Here is a 24,937-nt window from a genome sequence, read left to right on the forward strand (position 1 = left end):
ACTTTGTGTCAGGAAAGCTTTCATTTTCTCATTGCTTTAATTTTCTCCCTTGTGCAGAGTCCTGGGGAGGGAAGAAGTTTCCATGGATCTTTCACTATGTCTGCCTTCTGAGAGTCCCAGCTTGAAGTAAACAATTGCTTCCTTTCTGCTGATTTGGAAGAATTTGAGGAGACCTTGGCACTGGCCACGTATGGAAGGGATATTTGCCCAAAACGTGGAGGAGTGGTTTGCATAGCAGGCTCACTTGTGGATCTTCAGTAAGCCATTTTTGAAAAACCTTAATTCTGCCATGAAACAGGACTTGCAGAGTTCCCTTTGTCAGAGAGTGGCACGTGTTTGTCAATCTAGCTAGTACTAATCCCTGTTGGGCGTAGTGCTCACAGATCATGCTATGCAGTTTCAAAAACTGTTGAATCCCTCCCCTCCAAGGGCTTATTTTGGTTCTGTGACTTATATCACCAGGAAAAGAGCCCAATCCAGAGGGGAGGGGGAAATCCTCACTGGATGCGGTGTGAGGTCGCGCTGACAGGGTGCCTACTGCAGGGGCGTAAGGGGCACCCACCACCACAGTGAGGGCTCATACACCTCGGGGGGGGGGGACGTGTTCCAGAGTAGGCCCAGGAGTTGCTCCCACTGCAGATGGCTTCCACTGGGCTTTCAGCTGGCCCCAAACTTGTGCCATGATTTTTATGCCATAAGTTCTTTTACCCTGTGGGGTTTCCCGGTGCAGGAGGATTTCGCAGTTTTCCTCCTGCCCGTGCTTCTGGGGAACCCCACTGCTGTCTGGTTTGGGCTGCACTAAGCCCTAAGTCTTTTTCTCTGACCTATCGACACCTTTCAGTATCAAATCCTTCATAGAAGTTGATCTGGCCACGATTGTTTTGGAATGTTGCCATTTAGAAAATCTGAATTTTATAGGTGAAACTGTACATCGCTGTCAATGTTAACTCTCAAGCGTGGCATCTTCACTGCTTGTCTGCTCCTGCTAGTATTTTGCCATCTGCTTAACTAGTGCCAGAGTAGCAGTTGAGTCATATGCCTGATTGAGTAAAAATGCCTTTTGAAGTTTGGAACATCTTGACTCCTTTTGGGGGCTCTGTAGTTCCATCAGATTGGCTGTCCACACTCCAGTTGTTTTCTTCACGTTTAATTAATTTCAGTTTTAGTTCAGGAGAGGTCTAGTTGAATCATTCTGCAGTGCTTAACCTTTGGGGTTTTTTCCCCCCCTCCTCAAGGTAATTCTTGATTTTATTGGTGAGCTGAGCAGGGAAAATCAGGTTGGCAGTCAAGAACGCTAGGCTACTTTTTAAAACGTTCTAAAAGGATGTATATGCTGTTTGAGGTTTTTGCATGTCAGAATATTCAAAATCAAGGTGACTCCAGTGATCCTTTTTAAAGGATTGCAAACCAAATCGTAACTTTTGCAGACATTAAAATAATAGAGATCTATCTGTTAACTCTTGTAGTTCTTTTCTAATAAGAACGGCTCTCAACAATGTGCAGGATGAAAGCTTCAATACATCTTTAGGCCTTTTGCTGAAATGCAGCCAAAGAAGCTTTCAGAAAAAGGAAGGGGGAATGTGCATTACTATTTTTCATCTTCATAAAATCTTTTTGCGTATAAAATCTGAGCAGGAGCTCAAACGGGAAACCATTTTGTTTTCAGCGCCAGGGGCCATGTGAAATAATAGAGAGCAAATTTCTGCTGGAATAAGGGGAATGACTTTGTCCCCTGGATCTCTGCAACCAGATGTCTCTCCCTGTCTGTCTGTCTGTCTGTCTGTCTGTCTGTCTGTCTGTCTGTCTGTCTGTCTGTCTCTCTCTCTCTCTCTCTCTCACACACACACACACACGCACGCACGCACACACACACACACACAGGCCTTCCAGTTTGGAGCCTAGCTTCCAAGCAGGCTTGGGTATTGAACCTCTCTTGAGAAATTAACTTTTAGTCTCTCTGCATATGCACACTCATGTGAATATCACGTATTCACATTTTTTGACATTCATGTTTCACATCCAGCAGTCTTGGATTTAAATGGATGTCTGGATGTTTAACACATTGCATTTATGATAATCATGTGCGGTTTAAAAAGGTGAATGTGGCTGCCACATACTTTAAAATGAGCATGTTGTACAGGTACATTCTGCAAGCAGCTGAGATTGGCTGTTGTTCCCTTTCAAGGAGGTCTGCTTTGGAATATAAACCCAAGGTTATGCGTAAGCCCTTCATTATGTGTGCAATGTTTCGGGTCCCCTCCAGTTGCAGAGTCTATGCACAGTGATGTCGATGTGTCATAGCAATGTAATGTATTAATGCTTGACTAGCTGTGATTTTGGCTCAAATGTTGTTTTAAGTCCTGCAGGGGGTCCACTGTGGAACTGTGTGGAAAGCCTCCTGGGCAACAGTTCCGTTTCTTGTGTCAAGGGGTAGTGCGAAAGCCAAGCTGCAGTCAGGTCAATGGATCCGAAACAGGGATGATCAAAAAACACAAATCCAGGTTTTTGTTTGATTGCATCTGCAACTGCCTTGCAGTTCTCATTTTTAAAACTCTCTTTTGTCTTAATATACGGATGAAGTTTGTGTGGCCATCTTTTGATACCAGGTTGATCAGGGGAAGTAAATTCTAGAATACACCAGAATTTGTGCTGATACACACATTTTCTCCGCCTTCCATTATGTTTTGCAGTCTGTATGATTGGTTCCGTGTGTGTGTGTGTGTGTGTGGCTGCAATACATATAACCCAGAATTCCTAACCTCTGTGGTTTGATAGGTCTGTGAGGAGGGGGATTGTGGGTGGGTGTGTGTTGGAACAACTCATAGGAGTGGCACATGGGTAACTACAGAAACGGGCATGTGGAGAGAAAGTGGCTGTGTGAATGAGCCACTGCTATTCACATTGCCTGGAGACCAAGTCCTGTGATGTAAGGCTGAGGGACTTGGGAATGTGTAGTCTGCAGAAGAGGAGATTGAGGTGGAACATGATGGCTGTCTTTAAGAATTTGAAGGACTGTCACTTAGAGGAGCGCTGGGAGCTGTTCTGTTGGCAGCAGAGGATAGGACTCGCAATAATGGGTATAAATTACAAGGAGAACGTTTCTGATTGGATATTAGGGGGAAAAAATTTACAGTGAGAGTTGTGCAACAATGGAATCAGCAACTGAAGGAAGTGATGAGCTCCCCATCGCTGGAAGTCTTTAAGCAGCAGCTGGACAAACACATCTGGAATGCTCTAGGCTGATCCTGCATTGAGCAGGGATTGGATTCCAACTCTATGGTCGAATCCCCACTACCGTCTTAGCCAGGTTTCAGAACACAAACTAACCAGGTTTGAGGGACGACCTCCCCAGTTGAATCCCCACTACCATCTTAGCCAGGTTTCAGAACACAAGCCAGCCAGGTTTTGGGGTGTTTGTGTTCCTGAAACTACAGGCTAAGGCAGTAGTGGGGATTCGACCAGGAAGATGCGTCCCTCAGACCAGGTTACCTGAAACTCTAACTAAAAACGATGATGAGGATCTGACTCTATGATTCATTAATTCTGTGGCACATCCCTGCTTGAAAGGGGGGTGGACTTCTCTATCCCTGTAGTTTCCTTGCCTGGGCAAAAACCACTTGACAATGAACAGAGGAGTTAGAATTTCTCATTTAGTCACTCGTTTCGCATTCCAGACCAAATGACAAGGCAGTCCCCACCCTTTTTTGTTCATTCTGGCTGGCTGTATGACTCAGAACAAGACCGTACAGGTGCTAATAGATTATAATGAAGAGGAAGGAGTCTCGAAACTTTTAAGGTTGTCTCCTTAGACGCTAGCTGACACAGGGAAAAAACCCTTCCAAATAAGGGAGGCTGTGTGGTAGAGCCCAGCAGTCAGGCAATCTTGTTCTATTGTCTTTGGATTGTGTGATTTACAGTGTGCTTTTAAAAGCCAACTCAACCAGCAGATACCAAGCAACTGGAGGCACGATTTCAAAGAAATGTATGTTAGGTTCACTTCGACTGCCTTGGCTCTCTTTTACATGCTACAATTTGTGCACCCCATTCAATACAGGAAGGTTCCTGTTTCCTAGTCCTCACCTTTCCATACTAAACTGATTTCAGCAGTATGACAGAGAAAGATGTTGAAAGAATATTAGTATACTGGTTTCTCTGACTGGTTAGGGATCCTAGCTTAAATTCTTTCCATGTTGTATTTTGAATAGCACAGAAACATGCATGTGCATATCTTTGTTTTCCAGGATTGTGTAGCTAAAAAAACAGAACACTGGTCGTTACAGCAAGGGGAGCTAGCTGACACAGGGAAAAAACCCTTCCAAATAAGGGAGGCTGTGTGGTAGAGCCCAGCAGTCAGGCAATCTTGTTCTATTGTCTTTGGATTGTGTGATTTACTGTGTGCTTTTAAAAGCCAACTCCTTGGCAGATACCAGCTTAACTCAGAGCTGGAATTTCAAAGAAATGTACGTTAGGTTCACTTCGACTGCCTTGGCTCTCTTTTACATGCTACAATTTGTGCACCCCATTCAATACAGGAAGGTTCCTGTTTCCTAGTCCTCACCTTTCCATACTAAACTGATTTCAGCAGTATGACAGAGAAAGATGTTGAAAGAATATTAGTATACTGGTTTCTCTGACTGGTTAGGGATCCTAGCTTAAATGCTTTCCATGTTGTATTTTGAATAGCACAGAAACATGCATGTGCATATCTTTGTTTTCCAGGATTGTGTAGCTAAAAAAACAGAACACTGGTCGTTACAGCAAGGGGAGCTGGCTTTCATTACCATGAAGGTTCAATTGCTGCAGAGCTGTAGCCAGGAAATTCAAGGAAGACAGGGGGAAGTGGATTAAGTTTAAATGTAAAAGCGCAAGGCACACATGGGCTTTGTCAAAATGGAAATCTGGAGTTACTCGGGGACAGAGTGCCTTCTCTCCCATTGTCAGCATGAATCAGTGTTTTGTAAATATATCCAGCCACTAGATGGCAGATTTATTAACTAAAAAAAGAAAAAAAGAAGAAGATAGATGCATATGCAGAGTTACTAAGTATAGTTGCAAGCCAGAGCTGCAGAGCTGGTTTCTGCCCCTGAGGCTTCCAGGGGATAGAAGCTTCCCATCTTTTTCTTCCCTCTGAAAGTGTTTTTGTATACCATTTTGTACACCTAGCTAGGAATACGCACTCATATCTATTTCAGACTGTGTGATTACAGTGGCTTGGAGCATATAATCTCATTGCAGTTCGTTTCTCTTCCTTAACTGCAACACACCCACTGAAAGTGCCAGTATTTTTTTGTTTGCTTTGTAAACATTCAAAAGAAGCATTGCTGGAAATACGAGAAAAAAGCTCCCGTGTGTGGATGTGCACAAGCCAAGACAGAAAGTGTTACGTTTAACTCTTTAATTAGTCCTCTGCATTACAGCTATTGAAAATGACTGAATAAGGTTTATCTTCACCTTTAGGCTTCAAAGCAGCATTTGACAGTCTCTTACTAGGCTCTGTTGCAGCCTTTCATTATCTTGCTGAGATTCACAACAGTATGTTTGTGCTCAAACCTGTTCTAATGTTCTAAGATGAAAAAGGGAGCAGTAGCTATCCTGAAAATGCTGTCTTTTTCTTGAGCAGTTAAAAAAAATTAGATTCTTGTTTTCCACCTGTTTGTGATCTCGATTTTTCACTAGTTTGTTGCTTGAAGTGATTGTTTGCTGCATTTAATGGATTTTTAAAAATTCAGATCTGTATAAAAATCTTTACTGTTTTTTAATGACAAACTACGTGGCTGCGGACATACCCTTTAGCCTCGGCATGAAGCTTCTTTGGCCTTTTCATGTTTCTGAAACACTGAATCCGAGTTCCTTCCCTTCCAGATTCTTATGACAAAATGATGCTGCAAAAAAAGAAAGAAAAAAGAGCTTCATTCAGGAACAGCTCCCTTGTATTCTGTATTGCCAACAGTGCATCTCTGAGAACAATGCAAAAAGAGGGAGAACTTTGAGGCTAGGCGCTGGGGATCTTGAGCGGTAAAATGTGGAGGGGGTCATGGGGTCAAGAGTTGGGCTCTCATCCAGAGACACATGCATCATTCATCAAGGAGTAGCTAGACTGAGCATCTAATTGCAGTGCATCTTCCAAGGACTTCTATTTGAAACCCACTCTTATTTACTTAAGGAACTTGCTTTTTATTTTTTAAACAAACAAAATATTGTCATATGATACACAGCAACCATTTTTCAGGAAAGCAGCTCTTTGCAGCATAGACTTGTCATTTTCTGACAGTGGTGTTCGTCCAGTGCTGCTGGCAAGATGCATATCACTAGAAACGTTAGCAGAGTGAAAATGCAGTTCTAAAACAGAACATTCATAGTGTCTATACAGCATTTTTCATTTAGCAAAACTAACAGAACAAAAACCCTGCTAATTTGCTAGTTCCCTCTTTTTTTTTGCTGGGGATGAGGGGTGAGTGTGACCAAAATTGATTTATCAAATGCATCAAAACTCCAGTGCTTTACGTTTTTATAGCATTCCAGTAATTAGTTTCTGCAAAATAATGTAAATACATAAATAATAATTGCATTTAATAATATAATATCATGTATGGAGGCCATTTATGTGTATAACTTGAAGTTCTTGAACTAGATCAGTTTTTTTTACAAGTGGGAGGGTTTTACATGTGACCTTTTTGTCTCCAAAATAGAGCTAGGTAATTTTTTGTTACTTGTTAAAGTGGGTGGATCGCTGAGGCCTTGGGCTGCATTCACATGGACCGGGGGAACTGCAGTTTAGTTGCAGTCTCTGGATTTTAGTGTCTACAGATTTGACCATGTTGAGAACTGTAGGTATGTTGATGGTACTTAAGTCAACTGTTTCACTGATAACTTCTGGCATTCCCGCTCTGTAGTTTCTTCGTGGATTGAAAATTCTTAGCTAGTGGATATTAATTTACATGTTCTCCAACGAGAGAAGCACATCCATTCACTTTATATTCAGAGCACTTAGCAGGTTCTTACTGCAGCATACCGATATTCGCATTTTCACACGTGAGTCTGATTCTACTCCCTTTCAATCATTTAGGAATTTCTTCCGCTTGAACTGTCAAAGCAGATTCAAGTGTTACGTGTGGTAAGCTTAGTTACAATGGCGGAATAATAAAACTTTAAAAAGTACATTTTTGAAAACCTGTATAGAGTTTAGTTTTTAAAATGCTACCCTACCATAGTTTCTTCTGTTGTAGCAAATCTCTAAAAGGGCTGGAAAATCCCAATCTATGTGCTTGTCTTGATATAGTATTACTGGTTTGATTTTGAACAGACAGCAAGTTTGGAAATGGTGTCCTGGAGAAAAATGTTTTGTCCCTTTATGTAGCGAGTGAAGCATTAGTAACGTCACATAGCCTCTATTAAAGGAACAGGACACTTTTCTCCAGGCAATTGCCAAATCTGTTCAGAAGGAATAAGAATGTTGAAATAGTTCCATGCAGTTCACAATTGTTATGAAGTCTGTTTTCATTAATGGGGGTGATGGTGGAAAATGCCATTAAGGTGTAACGGACTTATGGCGACCCCCATAGGATTTTCAAGGCAACAACCATTCAGAGGTGATTTGCCATTGCCTGCCTCTGTATAGCAACCATGAATGTCTGTAGAGGTCTCCCATCCAAATAGTAACTGAGGCCAACCATGTTTAGCTTCTGAAATCTAATAGGATTTGGCGAGCCTGGGCCAGCCAGCCCATTAACAGTACAAACAGTTAAACGAGTGAAGAGAAGTGATACTAAAAACTCTAAGTGCTACTGATTAATATACCTGCTGACACCTAAGAGGTGAAAATAAACAAGGAGTAAGTTGTTTTGAAGAGTAAAACTAAAAACATTTGGTATCTGACCTGTTTGCCTGGTCCTTGAATCAAACGCTGGCTAAGCTTTGGCAAAGAGCATCATCAGGCTGTGCCTCTTGGCTGCTGGAGTGGCTTCTAGGCCATATGCAGCTCCGTATTTTCTGTCACAACCGCCACGAGAAGGGTGAGGAAGACAGACAAAGGCAGATTACAACCAGTTTTGCTCATCAGCTCCATCTGCTCCTGCATGCCCGCCCTAACAGGAATATGTTCCGAGTCTCTCCCATCGTGCATGTATTGTAGGCTTTGTGATTTACAGCACCAACATTTTGCTTATTTGTGCTCCTGTTTAATTGCAAAGGCTTCTTGTTGGATAAAAAATAATCTGCTGTGAGAGTGAACAGTGCAGCAAAGCAGCTGGAGAGGAGCTTTTTATAGCTCCAGGTTTTTGCATTTGGATGTGACACTTAGCATCGCATACCTTTAGTCTCAAAGAGACCCAACCGCTACAGACATAATTACCCCCAAACTTACTACAAAGTTTCCAGCAGACCTCTTCAGAGGACATGGCACTGGCAACACTGCTTTGGCACCGGGCGTGGGACACAGGAGACTTTTGATCCTGCATATTAGTTAGATTCCTTTGTGAGCTTAAGCTCTCTTTTTTTAATGAACTTGAGGACTACATCCTTGTGCACGCCTTTCAAAGCACCTTCATGGAATCCGACTGGATTACAGCCACGTGAAATGCTGCAGCACGGGTCTACAGCCGACAGGTGGCTAACAGGGAGGATTTCATGACATCTGATAGCTTCAGCTTCATAAGAGAGGCAGTGTGGTATAGTGGCTAAGGTGTCAGACTAGGACATGGGAAACCCAGGTTCATGTTCCCACTTGCACCATGAAGAAGTGTTTGGATTTATACCCCACTTTTCTTTTCTTTAATTAGTCACAAAGCAGCCTTCCCCTTACTCTCTCCACAACAGACACCTTGTGAGGTAGGTGAGGCTGAGAGAGTTCTGAGAGAACTATGAGTAGCCCAAGGTCACCCAGCAGGCTTTGCATGTAGGAGTGGAGAAAAAAAACCTGGTCCATCAGGTTAGAGTCCACCACTCTTAATTGCTACACCACACTAGCTCTCAGGAAGCTTGCTGGCCAGTTTTGGGCCAGTTATACGCTCTCAGTCCTGACCCTGGCTAATAGTTGGATGGGAGGCCCTTAAGGAATACCAGGGACACTACATTGAGGCAGGCAATGGCAAAACTCCCAGCATCTCTTGCCTTGAAAACCCTACAGGGTCACCGTAAGTCAGCTGTGATTTGACAGTAAAAAAATTGCTTCAGCATCATGCATACAAACCGTTCAACTTCTTCACACCACAGTCTGTAAACCAATCAATATGGATTTAAGTTGGATCAGAATTTCAATTCACTGGTCTGAACTTTTCTATGACTTTTGAGTTTGTACAGCTTCCTTATTTTAACACTGATCCTGGCTTGGTACTGCTGTAGAGGCAAACTGTGGGTTGCTGCTATTGCAAGAAGCCTGGCAGATCCTTAAGCTGAGGCATTCTGTTCTCCTTAATTTTGCCTTAATTCTTCCCAAGTTGGAGACATTACGTATGAGTCAGCAAACTGGTTTGAGCTTACACTGCAGACCAGGATTCCTAACTGCTTTGTTTGCAAGGCAAAATCTTGGGATTTAGCAGCAAGTTTGCAAGGCAAAATCTTGGGATTTAGCAGCAAGTAATCTTTTGCCACAAGCCTGCAATCATTATCTTGAAAGGGATTGAAGGAGAGATGGTACACAGCCCATTCTGCACAAAACATCTAAAATGTTTCTAAAACGTTTTCAGTCCCCCCTTTACAATGATGTATGTCTGCACTTACCCTCTCAACATAATTAATGGCTGTCATTACATGCTCCCTCCTTTTTTTTTTAGTTCTGTGTTGAATTGATACTTCAGTGCTTCAGAGTCTCATTCTGCAATTTTCTGCTCCTCATATACTTGATGCTTTGAAGATAGCCACCCCCCAACATTTAAAAAATCCCCAGAAATGCTGCAAAGAAACAGGTGAGGGCAAATGGAGTGAGCTCAGAAAATGGCACTGAGGAGGAAGTTTGGGGAAGCGGAGAAGTGTGGGAAATGTAGTCAGTAGATTGCACAGCAACTTCCAGCAGTTTCCAAAATGTTTCAACCAGAGAATTGTTTTAAAAGGGGATTTATTTAAAACGTTTAAAGAATAAAACGTTTTGTAAATAAAACATTTGGGGGTGAAAACAATGCAGAACTCAATGGAGGAAACATTTTATTTTCTGCCTCAAAATGTTTTAAATGTTTTGCGCAGAAAGGGGCCTTATTTAACACTATCTTAGGTTTGTTTATGCAACAGCAAATGATAGTTTGGCATTATACTATGAACCAAAGCTTTAAAAATATTTGACATCCAAATCTTACCCTGTAAGTGATGAGTATGTAGTTATTTAAATTAGAAGGTATCAAAGAAAGTGGCCTTCATAAAACCTGATGTGATATCCCAGATCTCCAGCGTGGGTGGACATAGTCTAAATGTCAGACTTGAACAAGTGAAATTGCCTGATACTGAAGTTAGACCTTTGGTCAATCAAGGTCAGTGCTGCCTATTTCGACTGGCAACAACTCTTTGAAGTGTCTGGTTGAGGTTGCCCACTTGGAGAAAAAATGTCCTGCTTCTTTCATAGAAGCTTAATGTGTAGAAATGTACAGGAGAAGATTTTCACAACATGGAAGTAAATAGCATTTCCTTTTAAATAAATATCCCCTAATTCCTCTCTGAAGGGGGCAGTAGTTTTCTTTGCCTAGCTGTTGATAGCCCTACATCAGTCAAGGCCTTTCTTATCACCCTTTGTTGGATCCATTTAGCTGAAAATAAAAGGGAGTGACCCTTTGCGTGCAAGGTGGATGCTTTCCACTGAGTCAAAGCTCTGGCACCAAAACAGGTTTGCCTCCAAAATTGTGTTTGTAGCAGAGTGGTACCATAGCCCAACAGCAAAGAAATAATATTTTTGAAAGGTATCAGATTCTAAAAATGTGATTTACTCAGACAAAGTCTGCATTGTAGAAGTTGGGAGGGAACTTGTAAAATGTCAGACAGAGCAAAGAAAGCTTGCTAGTAAACAGAGGTTTATTCTAAGCCTGTAGGGAGACATTTTATGGTGAGGGGACGTAACACTGAAGGCGGTTGCCAGAGCCCCATCATCCTAAATCCTCTCATTGGATAGGGGCCTGATGATGTCACATGGAACAGTTGTACTCCTTTATACCACTAGATATCTATCCCACGACACCTATATGTAGCCACACCTTTGTCTTTGAAGAGACGGGCTATTTACCAGACTACAAATAAATAAATAAATAAAATAACATGGAAATTAACCATGAGCTAAATTACAAAATGTAGTTCAGCCATTAGTACTAGACTCTGCCTCCCATCGTCAGTTTGCGTATACCTCAAGCAGGCATGTGTACCAGTCTTAGGAGAAGCCACATATCTGCAATATGGCACACCGTCAAATATCTAGGGAACAGTGGTTAGCTTATAATCACATTATGAGTCCTTTGTCAATTTAATTAGTGTACCTACATTCTTTTCTCAAGAGATGTTGTAGATTAGAACATAGTACTGGGGAAGTAGAATTCAAAATCATGCAGGAAAGGGGGGGAGATATATCAATTAACCAATGATTTAATCACTGAAAAGGGAAATTCGTAAACTGCACTTGCCTGCAAATCACACTTCCCAACCTAGGAAATTATCCCCTAAAACCTCACAAGTAGGTATGTGTCGTTAGTGTGTGGTACACATTAGTTTTTGCTGCCTCAGTATTCAAAGAAAGGATTATTCTTGGCTCAAATACATTTAGATCTCCTCAAATATCTTGTTTTTCTGTCGTGGGAGGCTTGTGACTTTTGGTCTATTGTTCCATTTTGGCCTTCCCCAGTGAAATTTTTCTCTTTTTCTGTGAGAGAGGTTCTGAAGTTTAAACCAGCCTGGCCATTGTGAATAGTGGTTAGAATGTGAGACTGGGCTTTGAGAGTCGCTCCTTTGCCATGACAGCTTGCTAGGTGACCTTGGGCCAGACACATAATCTCATCCTCAGCTACCTCTCAGGGTCATTGTGAGGATAAGATGGAAGAAAAGGGAATATATATAAGACGGAGGAAAGGGGAATATATATAAGTTGCTTTGGGCCCTAATTGGAGCAAAAGGTGGCATATAAGTGAAGCAGATAAATTTGCCTTTTTGGTCCTTTAATCCCAATCCAGATTTTTTTTTTTTTGCATAAGGAAGGACAAGGAGAGGGGGTTGACAGTAGTTATTCTTTAGCGATTAAAGACTCTCTTCACTTGTTCAGAGGTGCACCTTCCTTTACAAAGGCAAGTTACAGCAAGGTGATTTACAATTCATAATTAAAACCAGATACTAGGTTTGGTGAAATGGGACTTTTTTTCTTTGTTGTTCTTGCTTCCCATCCCATTAGTGAAGCAAACTCATAACTGTAATCAGAGGATGGAACTTAAAAATATTATGACTGTCACTTGACTTCAGCACTCATACCAGTTTCACAAAGGTGAAACTGAGCATCCTCCCATTCTCCCTCAAGGCCTTCTTGCATAGAGGCCCTTTGTGGTAGCATATAAAACAGTAACTACACAACTGAAAGAAGCAAAGAGAGAAAAGCAGCAGAGGAAAATCAGTGTAGTCAGTTAATTGATCCAACTACTGCATCTTGCAGCTTTTCCACCCACTCTCTCTCCAGGCAACCCAGAAAAAAACCCCACTTGGTCTCCCCTTATACCTCTGCAAAAAAAAAAAAAACAACTAGTTTATTTTAAGTCAAAGCTGGGATTGAGTAGTGGTGGGTAAGGTCGCCTCCAAATTGTCCCAGAGCCCCCAGAAAACGTTGGCCTTGTTTGTTCATGGTATCTAAATGCAGACTGTTAGGGTTTATCTGCCTTGTCAGGACAAATCTCATGCTCAGATGTCTTTGGATCTACTTGAAGACCTGGGATTCCATAAACATTTTAGGCATGCTGAGACCTATCACTGGCTGATCTTTAGGACTTCTTTCAACTCACCTACCAGCCCCTTCCCTTAGGTACAGGTTACAGTAGTTGTAATGAGCCATTGTGGTGCAGTTGGTAAGAGCAGCAGACTGTAATCTGGAAAACGGAGCTGAATTTCCCACTCCTCAGGAAGCCTGCTGGGTGACCCTGGGCCAATCAGAATATCTCAGAACTCTCTTCACCCATGTGGAGGCAGGCAAAGGCAAACCACGTCTGAGCATCTCTTGCCTTGAAAACCCTGCAGGGTCGCTGTAAATCAGCTGTGACTTGATGACACACACAGAGTATTTGGTGAGGGTATCTTTAATCCAATATACTGCGAAGGCCTAGAGCTTTGTTGCAAAGCTTTCATGTTTGATTGAGCTCACCACAAATCTAAATGAGCTTGGGCTTCTCCGTCTCTGACGGAGAGAATGAGGATGTTTGTATTTGAAAGCTAGCTATTGGATAGGGCCATTCATTAGGAAACCATTGTTTCAGTCTACAGAGACATTTTCTGTTAAAGAAGAGCTTTGAAGCACTATGGCTGGAGAGAAAGATTTAAAAGGAGAAAAAGGAGGCTTTTGGCTGTAGGTGCTAGGTGACGGTTATTGTTTTAGTAGCTCTAAAGACTAGCTTGGAGGCATTAATTGCAACACATGCATCTTGGGGTGGGGGGGGAATGATTAGCTGAAAATATAGTGGCCTTCGTTACTTACAAGAGCGCAAGTCTCCCTTCTGTGGTTGAATCAATATTACAAGCTATTATTGTCATTTTAAAGCGATTATTTTTTTTAAAGGCACCGTGTTAAAAAAAAAGGACAGGTGCTTGACTGATGAGCAGCCAACTATAAGTAATCAGAAATATTTCAGGGGTCTCTTTGATACCAGGCAGTAAGAAAATGAGTCTATGCTTAATGGCATTCTGGACTTTATAGAAGGCTTTAATTAGCGGTGACTTGCAACCGAACAAATGGGGTTTGTTTTTGAAATTAAAAAGTAGGGGATGGATGGGTTACAGCAACTAGGGTCGTTGCATATTTTTGCACTGATGCCAGCAGAAAATCATTGACCAAAGTGGGGGGGGGGGGGGGATGTGGAAGTTCAAATACATTCCTGCCCAGGAATTAAGATCGTGGGGAAGTGCCCTCCAGGTGTTTGTTTGGTGTGTATGTGAGAGAGGCCTTTTCCAGGCTAGCCTCACAGTTATGGAATAACTCCTCAGGGGGTCCTCCTGACCCCCTTAATATTGATCTTCAGGAGGCGGTAGCAGTAAAAGTTAAATCAATCAACATGCAGTCCTAAATAAAAATGATTATCATTGGTAGAATTAATTGGCATTTTATGGGTTTTGTATTAGCTTTTTATTGTGTTTTATTACGGTTGAAAGCCTCAAGCTTGCTAGGGGTAAAGTGTAGATGATGGGGGAAGGCTATGGCAAACTACCCCGTAAACAAAGTTTGCCTAGTGATGTCACCCCATGGATCAGTAATGACCTGGTGCTTGCTCAAGGAACTTTCACCTTTTACCTAAGCCTTGGCAGAAAGGAGCCAGCGTGGTGTGGTAGTTAAGAGCGGCAGACTCTAATTTGGAGAACCATATTTGTTTCCACACTCCTACATTCCTGTTGAGTGACCTTGGGCTAGTCACAGTTCTTTCCGATCTCTCTCAGCCCCATCTACCTCACAAGGTGTCTGTTGTGGAGAGGGAAGAGGCAGCGACTGTAAGTCATTGTGAGATTCCTTAAAGATAAATGTTTTAATTAATTAATACAGTGTGGTTGGCCCAACACATTCTGAACCACCGACGTTATATTGTTGTTTTTTCCACATATGGAATATTTGAGTCTAATTCTGATATTAGAGATTGTGGTGACATGACAAAGTCTTCTCCCCCAGCTACAGCTAGTTTCATATTTTTCTGGGTTAGATTTTCTTGTTGGGCAAAGCTATGAAGATGCTTTTCTTATGAGTGCATGTGTAATCTGGCAGATCTTATCCACTAACCACCAGAGCTCTCCTATTTTATTTAGTCATGAGTGGGCCAATGTGTTTTATTGAACACCAAGAAAAAGTACTCGCATGTTCTGGTTTGCATAGAATTATCCCGATGTTAACTACAGCAAAAGCTTTTTCTCTTATGTGCCTACATTTTTTAAGAGGAAGAGAAAGTAAGTTGAAGGCTTACCAAAGGGTTAGTGAGCAGAAATAGATATTGTGTGCAAGATGAGGTTGGCTGTATAGCTAGCAATTGGAAGCTGAAGTCACTGTTGGTTTCTGGCTAGTCCTTATCACAGATAGAAGGAGAAAGTGGCAATTGCTAGAGACTCTAGGCGGTTGGAATTGTGATCAAACAGGTAACTATTGGGTGGTAGTTAGGGTTGCCATCCTCCAGGTGGTGACTGGAGATCTCCTTGTGATTGCAGCTGAGCTCTAGGCAACAGGGATCGGTTCACTTGGAGAAAATGCCATGCTGGAAGTTGGACTCTATGGCATTATACCTTCCTTCTGAAACCCCGCCCTCCTCAGGCTCCACCCTCAAAATCTTTCGGTATTTTCAAACTTGGAGCTCGCAACCCTAGTATTAGTTCTGGCGATATTCCCAGACATCCAGTCTCACACATGGCTACATAATTGGAGGAAGCTTTTAAAAAATAAGTTCTTATATCTTCTTATATCGGGCTTACACTAAATTGAATAAACTTTAAAATGTTGACCCATGAAATGCTCCACTTCAAATTTTCAGCAAATTTGCCTGTTTCATCCTTCTGAAATTTTTAGAAGGATGGTGAAAATATTATAGAGCTGTATTTTATGAATATGTTAATGCCACCCTTCTTCTGAGAACCTCAGAGCCTTGTACATGATTCTCCTTAAAACATTTTAGGTATATTTTAGGAATATTTTAGGTATATTAGATATATTAGAAAGTGACTAGCCCAAGGTCACCCAGCAGGCTTCATGACAGGGTGGGGATCTCCTTGTTTGTAACCCAGTGTTCCAATCAGCACACTGCACTGATCCTAAGGTCCATGGTATGATTCCCTCAGAGGCAGCTTCCATGATAGCACTGTTGAGGGGAAGGAAGAATTTTTCATACTCATAGGCCAACTTCTCACAAGGTCTCTGCTATGCACCAGGAATGAATGTCCATCATGGCAAGATTTCTTGTATAAATGTATTTCCCTGAGCCCCACTTTCACTTTCTATTCTCCCTGGGCGAGACCGCTTGAAGTGTGATTTTAAAGTCCTTTGTGGCCAGAGCGGGGCAGATTTGCCATTGAGCACAGCTTTGCCCCACACATCTTTCCTCTGTCCTTGGCCAGCCTACCTAGCTTCACCCCTCCCCCTCCCTCACACTGTGCTCCTATGTCTTCCCCCTCGGCCCCCTCCCTGTTGCCAACTTCTTCCTTTTAATGATATTAAATGCCCTGGCTTTTAAGGGAACGATCAGGAATCTGGAGGTCTTGGGAAAAAAGGCAGGTTGCATTGTCACTTTGCAATTGGCATACCACCATTACTCCCCCTCCCTTCCTGCCGTAGAAGAGAATCAATGTCCTGGTCCTGAACAAACAGTGATCCCTTGTTCAAATGTTTTAATATCAATATATTAATATAAACACAGTGTGCTAATGGAAAAATTATGCCTTTTTGTGAAGGGGGGACCATTTTGTGAATGGTTTTTCTCCATTGGTGACATATCAAAATGGTGGATCCCCTCGCCCTCTTAAGCCCACCAGCCTGCCCCACTGCAAAGAGGGCAAAAAACCATGGAGAGAAAGGGCTAGCGGGTAATAGTCACCAGCAGGCCTCAAAACAAAAGATTTCACGGCAAATTCTATTTGGGACCACACAAGCTCACCATACATAATTGACCACAGTTTGTTTCAGTAACTGCATTTGTTCATTTTTTCCTACCCTATCCTTTGAATGACATATTTCTGATTGCTAAAAATCAAATATCTTACTATTGTTCTCTCCTTAATTTTTTTAGATTCCTTCCTGGACAAGGACTGGTACTATATCCAAAGATAGGCGACAAACTGGATATTATATGCCCAAAGGTGGACTCTAAAACTTTTGGCCAGTATGAATATTATAAGGTCTACATGGTTGAGAAGGACCAAGCAGATAGCTGCATTGTTAAAAAGGACAACACACCTCTACTTAACTGTGCCAAGCCTGATCAAGATGTTAAGTTTACTATCAAGTTTCAAGAATTCAGCCCTAACCTCTGGGGCCTGGAATTTCAGAAAAACAAAGATTATTACATCATATGTAAGTGAACAATGGTATTCGTTTCTTTTCTTTCACTTTCATTGCCGTTCCTTAATTTATTCATTGTATTCAATCAAGTAAGAAGCTTAAAGGATTTGTATTGTTTTCGTTTTAAAGTATTTTCATGGCTGCTTATTATTAACTACCTCCCTACTGTTTTAGATCCTGTCTTTTTTTGTCATTGTTTGTTCTGTCTGGATTTTCATAGAACTGATGAGTCTGAGCAATCATGATGCTGATGCTAGTAATGCACTTTATTGAAAGCGTTGGTATTCTAATCTGTTTCCAGACTGTGCTTGGAAGAAGAGTGAAAGCCCCTTAAATGATAGAAACTAGTGTCAGTGTATTCCATAAATAGAGTCAAATAAACCAACAGTTAACTAAACTGTGGTTTAAAGTATGTTGCTCCTTACAAACATACATTCATGATCTTTGTAGTAGTATTCTCTTGCTCTTCTAAAATCTACCAGTCAGTGCTGATTAAATAATAATTGTTTATATTAAAGTTACACACACACACATATAATATGTGTGTGTATGTGTGTATATATAATATTTTAGATCTATCTTTGTATTAAAATTAAACAAATAGAAGAATGTAGAGTGTGTGAGCAGCCTAAAAACAGATTTTAGAACAAATAATTAAAGTAATTTGGTGAAATTAATTCACCAATTGTTTTTACATTTATTATTGCATTTATATACTATTCATGAAAGAGATTGTTTCATTTTTTTTAATCAACTGAAGTTTAAAGAAGTGGACAGCCCCTCAGGGAGAAAAGACCATGGGTATGTTTTGCAGAGATAGGGAACCCATGACGTACTTGGCAGTGAGTTCGCTGAGTTTATTAAGAGTTGTACTTCTATTTGAGCCTGGATTGCAGAAAAATGTGTATGGGATGCAGCAATGTTATTTTGCTCTTCTTCTGTGTTGCCTTGTTCACAACAGCCATGATGGGAGTTCAGCAAAGATCTGTGAAATTTTCAGTTTCCTTGTTGAGTGATGGCCATGAGCCTTTGCAACATTTAAAATAACTTGGAAAGTGAAATATATATATATATAATCTGGCTTTTTTAAAGTAGCAAAACTGAACAGTTGTTTCAAGCCTGCGTTGATTCTGATTTTTTCTAGTACATCTGTTTATAAATAAATGAAGGACTACTTCAGCCATTTTACCACAAATAAAGCATGCTGTCAGGGAGTTGATGAAATAAAATGTGGAATACAAAATAATCCACTTGCAGATTTGTAAGATTATGTTCAAAGGATTTCCTTTTGGTTTTAGAGTTAATACTGAAGAGTTTATTTCTGTGGTCCATGACTTTTGAGGGAAATTTACCAGTGAATTTTGTTTTACTTTTGCTTCAACATTGCAGTTTTTACTTGAGACAGTTTCCAGTAGGCCTGATGAAAAAGTGTAACATAAAAATGTCTGTGTTCGAATAGCAGGTTCTGAGAATGAAATATTTCAGTTATCTAATGCTATGGGGATTAATTCTCTACAGTAGACCAACTGTGACATAAATGGCACCATTTTAATTATGACTTGAGAGTTATGGACACAAATGGAACTTCATGGTAGACTGTCAGCTTTATCGTATCTGTGTCAGTAATCCCTCTGAGTAAATCCATAAGTAGGACTCATTTTCCTCATTTTTGTATAATTATTTCATTATGGCAATAAGGTATAATAGACATTACATTTCCGGGAGGATTATGGCATTCTTTAAGGGTTATAGAATTCACTGTCCCTTCAGCTTGGTGCCTTGGAAATACCACTAGACATTATAATACCTCAGGAAAAAGGCTGCCTTATATTGTTGGGGTGCTTTGACAGAAGTCTAGCCATGATAGGCTGCTGGGGCCTACAAGTACAGTGAGGTCTGATTTCAGATTGCCTAGGAGTACATAATCTCCAGATGAAACCAGTGAAACCTCTACTTTCTTTAAAACAAAAAAGACATCAGTATCTCAGCACAAGCACCCTCATTCTCACATCCCCATCTTTGGTTGTCCACATGTCTGTGTAACTGTTACCGTGTTTCCCCGAAAATAAGACAGTGTCTTATATTAATTTTTGCTCCCAAAGATGCGCTATGTCTTATTTTCAGGGGATGTCTTATTTTTCTGTGTTCTGTTTGTTGGGCATGCTTCCAAACAAAAACTTTGCTACGTCTTACTTTCGAGGGATGCCTTATATTTCGCACTTCAGCAAATCCTCTACTACGTCTTATTTTCAGGAGATGTCTTATATTTGGGGAAACAGGGTACTCATGCTGATATCTATATATATAAAAAGGTAACAGTAACTTTGTTACTCATGCCCTAACGCGGAAACGGCTGGACGGATCGCCCCCAAATTTTTACATGACGTCCCTCCCCGTTCTGGGCAGGTAATCGGACCTTCGAATCGCCAAAAGTCCATACCTGAGCTAGGTAAAACGTCTTTTTCCTGGCGCACCAGGTCATGAAACTGGCTGTGTTTAACTGTCATCCTTAGAATGTTCATGCAGCATGTCTGTGGCCTGAGGGGTTGGTATGCCCTTACAATGTTCACGCAGATGGCCAGAGATGAGCACTGAAAACAGTAAATAGGTAATACTGGTAGGTAATACGAGTGGAAGTGAAACACATACACACTTTGCCATGTGAGACGTCAGGTGGGGTCCCCCCCTCACACGCAGGTAACTTTCACTCTCTGCCTCACCCACTGCTACCACACAACACACATACTCTCATACACGTCCAGCTCATCCTCACACACCTCACTCTGCCCTCCCTCACATCCAACCACCACTTACCCACTTCCTCACCCATATTTGCCACAGCTCTCTTTTACTAAAAGCGAGCTGGAGTTTGCCTTTTTCTTCTAAGAAAATCTGCGGGGTGGCTCTGCTTCTTTTGCACATGGCCCTTTAAGAACCCAGGGAGCTGGCCTCAATCTGAACGCCTCACCACCCTGCCTCTGCTGCCTGACTGGGATAGCCTCCTTGCCCCAGTTCTGCCTTACCCAAGCCAGGACTGTGCGTGTCAACCTGCCTCATGGACAGCGGGATTCGCACTCTGGAATGGAAAGGGTTACCTTATACTAAAAAAACAAGACAGCACCATATAACAATGTGAATTGAAAAGGAAAAGAGGGATTCCATTTGACCACCCCAAAAGGCTATGCTGCGGATCATTGGACCTAGATGGACATCTGTGTGGGTTGCAGACTGTGATGAGAAGGACAATTGCCACAGCAACGCATGGCCGGGCCCCACTAGTATTATATGAAAGCCTACTTGATGATAGCAATTTATAAATATATTATTGTGATGTAGCAATTACAAATATATTATTGTGGTTGTGAATAAAAACCCTTGCCACATAGGGCCATGTGATGTGGGACTCCATTGATTTTGCTATCCCATCCCAAAAGAAAGGTTTGAAATACAGCAAACCGCTGTTATTGATGGAAGACAGTGTCCGCTTTCAGACACCTAAACAAATTGTGGTTTGGTTCATCAGAGGATAACATTCTGAAGCTTTTGTCCTCAGGTACTCCCTCTTTTCCTGGTATATAAATGCAAGACTTCCTGCCTTGTAGCAAATCACTTGTTTGTGCTAAGTTCCCAGTTGGTTAAAACTTGTGGGCCTTGTTTCATGCTTAAAATCCAGAATTCTAAACCATGGCTTAACCGTGGCTTGGAACACCACAGCACCAAATTGACACACAACCACAAAAAAGTCATCTGTTTGGTTATCCAAATTGTAGTTAATTCACATCTATTTTGATATTTTTTAATGCAGATAACATTACAACCTGCAGTTGCAGACATGGAATTCATGTGCAAGGTGAAGTGAAGCAAAAAGCTTCTGAGGGAAACGTGGTTAGTGCTTTGCCACATTCTTTCCCTGGAACATGATGAGGTAGCCATCAGGAAGACAGAGGAAAGGGTGATGAATCATGGGGTGTGAACCAGTGAAAACACAAGGAACCAGATGCCTCTTGCCATCCTCTGAAAATGAGCTGAGTAGACTCTAATTCTTGGATGGTAGGGATGTTTGCAAAACTGTTCTTTCTACTTTGTCCCTTTGCCAACTACTGCTGCAGTTTGGCAGCTCTGTTTAGCTAACTGTCCATTTCCTGGTTAGAAAAGCCGTTAAGCTTCTTTCTCAACGGCTCTGGTATAAAGCTCTGGAGGCAAAACTAGGATGATTATAGCCAAAAAGCAGTGTACAGGGAACGAATGTCAGCAAAAGGTGGCCATTTTTTTAATCGATCCAGAGCTAGAGATGGTGTAGAATATGTTGGCAAATTTATGATTGCTTTTATGGAAACTCCTTCTCCTGTTATGTTGTTGCTTCCCACTCGTCTTTCATTGAGGAACAGGAAACACAGGAGGATTTGTCTCAGCTGGTCAGGACCCAAGACAAGGAAGCAGAAGTAATTTTTTCCTTACTTTCTTATTTTTTCCAGCAATTAAAGTTCTGAGAGCTGGGAAAGTTTTTTATTCACAGCTCAAGTATCCTTATATGATGGTAGGATTTTGAAGTTGTTCCCCTTTTTATTGAAATTAATTCACCATTTTCTGTTTTTGACGCTTGGACGTTGGCTTTCTGGCAAAAAGAGAACAGACAAATCTTGTTGGGATTAAGTTAATCTAAAATATGTACTTAAATTGTCTAGTATGTCACACTTAAATCCCCAGGCTAAAAGATGCCACTTGGTATAGAGAGAGACCAAAGAAGGTAATCAAGAAAAATGTGCAAAGATGAAGTTGGAGACATTTTGCTAAATGATTAATTCAGTGTCAGGCATTTGTACTCGGCATAGTGTGGCAGGGATTATGGCTGTCTAACCCAAGTCTGTGGGGAAATCTTTCTGATATTTTGTGGTTCAACAGAAGCCTGAGGGGGAATTCACAAGGTTACTTAATACAAATTAGATACTCTTTACCACTCATTTATTCACACAGTCAAGAGTGAAATTGCTAAATGAATTGACTTCCGTTCTTATAAGTAATTGAAGTGATGGTCTTAGTGTGGTGGCTGTAGGAACATTTGCAGAGTGGGTATTATAGAAGAGGAGGAGGAGGAGGAGGAAGAGGAGGAGGAGGAGGAGGAGGAAAAAGAGTTTGGATTTATACCCTGCTTTTTTCAGCTGTAAAGAGTCTCAAAGTGGCTTACAAACTCCTTCCCTTCTGCTCCCCACAACAGACACTTAGGCCCTTTCCGCACACGCGCGGAGCCGAGCCTCCGCTGGCTGCTCGGGGGCCGTTCGCATGCTAGCATGCGAGCGGCCGGCACTTCCCCCTCAGCCGGAGAGCAGGAGAGGCCGCCTCCGGTCGCCCCCCTCCACTCACCGTCCCATCCAACATCGCTCTGGAGGGCTGCAGGGACCCGCCCACGCTGCCCTCCGACCTTCAGGGGTTGGAGGGCAGTGTGGGCGGGGCTCTGCAGCCCTCCAGAGCGACGCTGGTCAGGATGGTGAGTGGAGGGGAGAGGGAAAGCAGCGTCTTCCCACTGGTTCTGTTCGCACCATGCCGATGGGAAGACGGTGCTTTGGAAAAACCTTGCTAGTTTTGCGAGGTTAACTGGCAGCTTCACGCCGCTCCTGGGCGGCCTCCTGTGAGAACAGCAGCCCAGGGACGCCGTTTTTGCCGTCCCTGGCCCACTGTATTACGCCCATTCGGAAAGGGCCTGCGTGAGGTAGTTGAGACTGAGAGAGTTCAAAGAGAACTGTAACTAGCCAAAGCTCACCCAACAGGCTTCGTGTGTAGGAGTGGGAAAACAAACCTGTTTCTCCAGACTAGAGTCTACCTGCTCTTAACCATTTGTGACAGTGCGAGTAGGACGTTTTCATCACCTGCCATATTTATCAAGATGTTTCCATCCTTTGCTATTGGCAACTAGTGCCCAGTTGGGGTCTTCTGCCAAGATTCCCAGATAAGCCATAGTTTTATAAAACCATGTATCTGATGTCCAAACTCCAGGCTCTTCATGTCCTTTATGCTGATTTGCTCTCATTACTATATTTATCTGGTTGTAGTTTAAGGGTTACTCTGCAGAAGGTTCATTTAGAGTGAAGGGGTTTTTTTCATGTTGGTTCTGCACCTGCTGTTGCCCTAGTGTTTCATTCTTGTTTCTGTGGTAAGGAAAACACCACATGCTATGGCAGCTGCCAGTTCACAACTGAGAATGAGTTGGGTAAGAAGGAATGAGTGCAGGGTGCTCAGATGCATTTGAACTTCTAGCTTGTGGGCAATTGGTATTTGTCCTAGGTAAGCATGCAAACAATAAACTTAATGGTTGAGGTGGAGAGGAGGTAGAGAGATACCTTATGTGACCCCACTGTACCAGTAATACATGTCACCCTCTGAAATGGAAGGTTGGAATCTTTGCTGAGGGCTGATACGATTTAAGGCCAGCAGAGTAGATTTCTCTCTACAAGGCAGACTTTCTAGTTTGATGCAATCACATTAGCGGTTCATGGACTTATGCTACCAATGTTCACCTATTGTTCAAAAGATGTATTCTTTGCATGCATTGAGAACTGAATTGCGTACCCCTTGTCTCCACCACCAGACATCAGCAGATGTCTCTGTTGGTAGAACTGAGCTGCATTTCTGTGATTGGTGTTCCTTCTGACTGACATACTTGCATTCAGGAAAGTCTCCCCTAATATTTGCATCTTGTATGTGCAGATGTTTGGGGATGGAGAAGGAGGTGTGATTCTGCTTCTTTTTGTGCTCACGACAGAGCAATGTGCCCGTGGGATGTGGCGCATTACTGTAATCATGCTGCACTCAGTAAATAGGACTGACACAAAAGCTGGTAATGTGTATTTTGTGGGAGCTCTTCCATAATCATAGTAGGCATAATACAATCAGCGATCTGTGCATATAAGATGGTGTACAAAAGTCAGTACGAGCATGCTGATGAAACCATTCTGTCAGCTTCTATTGTGATTTTAAATTCAGTTCAAGATGCTAGTTCAAGATCTTGTCATCAATGCCATCCTAAGCAAAGTTGCTCCCTTATAAGACTGTTGACTTTGTGGGCTTACAGTGGGTACAACTCTGCTTAGGATGGCACTGTTTAATATATAAAGTCTTAAACCGGCTGGTTATCTCTGGCCAGTGCTTCTCCCCATATGAATGTCACTTAATTTTAAGCGAGGATCCTGCTTCAGATTTCAATTTGTTTGAAGCAAGATTAGCCTCCACAAGGGCCTTTCTGTCACTGCCATACATCTCTATAATGTCTTTTTCTCTGGCTGTTTAGTCCACACCCTCATGAAAACATCAAAACAGGGACAGATATTTTATTATTTTGTTGTACTTACAAGTTGTACTTTTCTGGGTTTGATGCTTTTTATTATTTTGTCTGTTTTAAGAACCTAAGAAAGAAGAAGAAGAGTTTGGATTTATATCCCCCCTTTCTCTCCTGTAGGAGACTCTAAGGGGCTTACAATCTCCTTGTCCTTCCCCCCTCACAACAAACACCCTGTGAGGTAGGTGGGAGAGCTCCGAGAAGCTGTGACTAGCCCAAGGTCACCCAGCTGGCATGTGTGGGAATGCACGGGCTAATCTGAATTCCCCAGATAAGCCTCCACAGCTCAGGCGGCAGAACGGGGAATCAAACCTGGTTCCTCCAGATTAGATACACGAGCTCTTAACCTCCTACGCCACTGCTGCTCCTGCTGGATCAGACCAGAGTCCATCTAGTCCAGCACTCTGCTACTTGCAGTGGCCCACCAG

General features: G+C 42.1%; 1 protein-coding gene across 2 annotated transcripts in view; it reads left to right on the plus strand.

Moving 5' to 3' along the window:
* EFNB2 (ephrin B2) overlaps positions 1-24,937 on the plus strand; it is a 65,320-nt gene that overhangs the window by 13,761 nt on the left and 26,622 nt on the right. For both annotated transcript variants that reach the window (XM_048493035.1, XM_048493034.1), the window contains exon 2: positions 16,908-17,191. In XM_048493035.1, coding sequence (XP_048348992.1) covers positions 16,908-17,191 — 284 coding nt within the window. The remainder of the gene's footprint in view (positions 1-16,907; positions 17,192-24,937) is intronic.

The sequence above is a fragment of the Sphaerodactylus townsendi genome, linkage group LG04 (assembly GCF_021028975.2).
Source record: "Sphaerodactylus townsendi isolate TG3544 linkage group LG04, MPM_Stown_v2.3, whole genome shotgun sequence".
In the NCBI taxonomy this organism is placed as follows: Eukaryota; Metazoa; Chordata; class Lepidosauria; order Squamata; family Sphaerodactylidae; genus Sphaerodactylus; species Sphaerodactylus townsendi.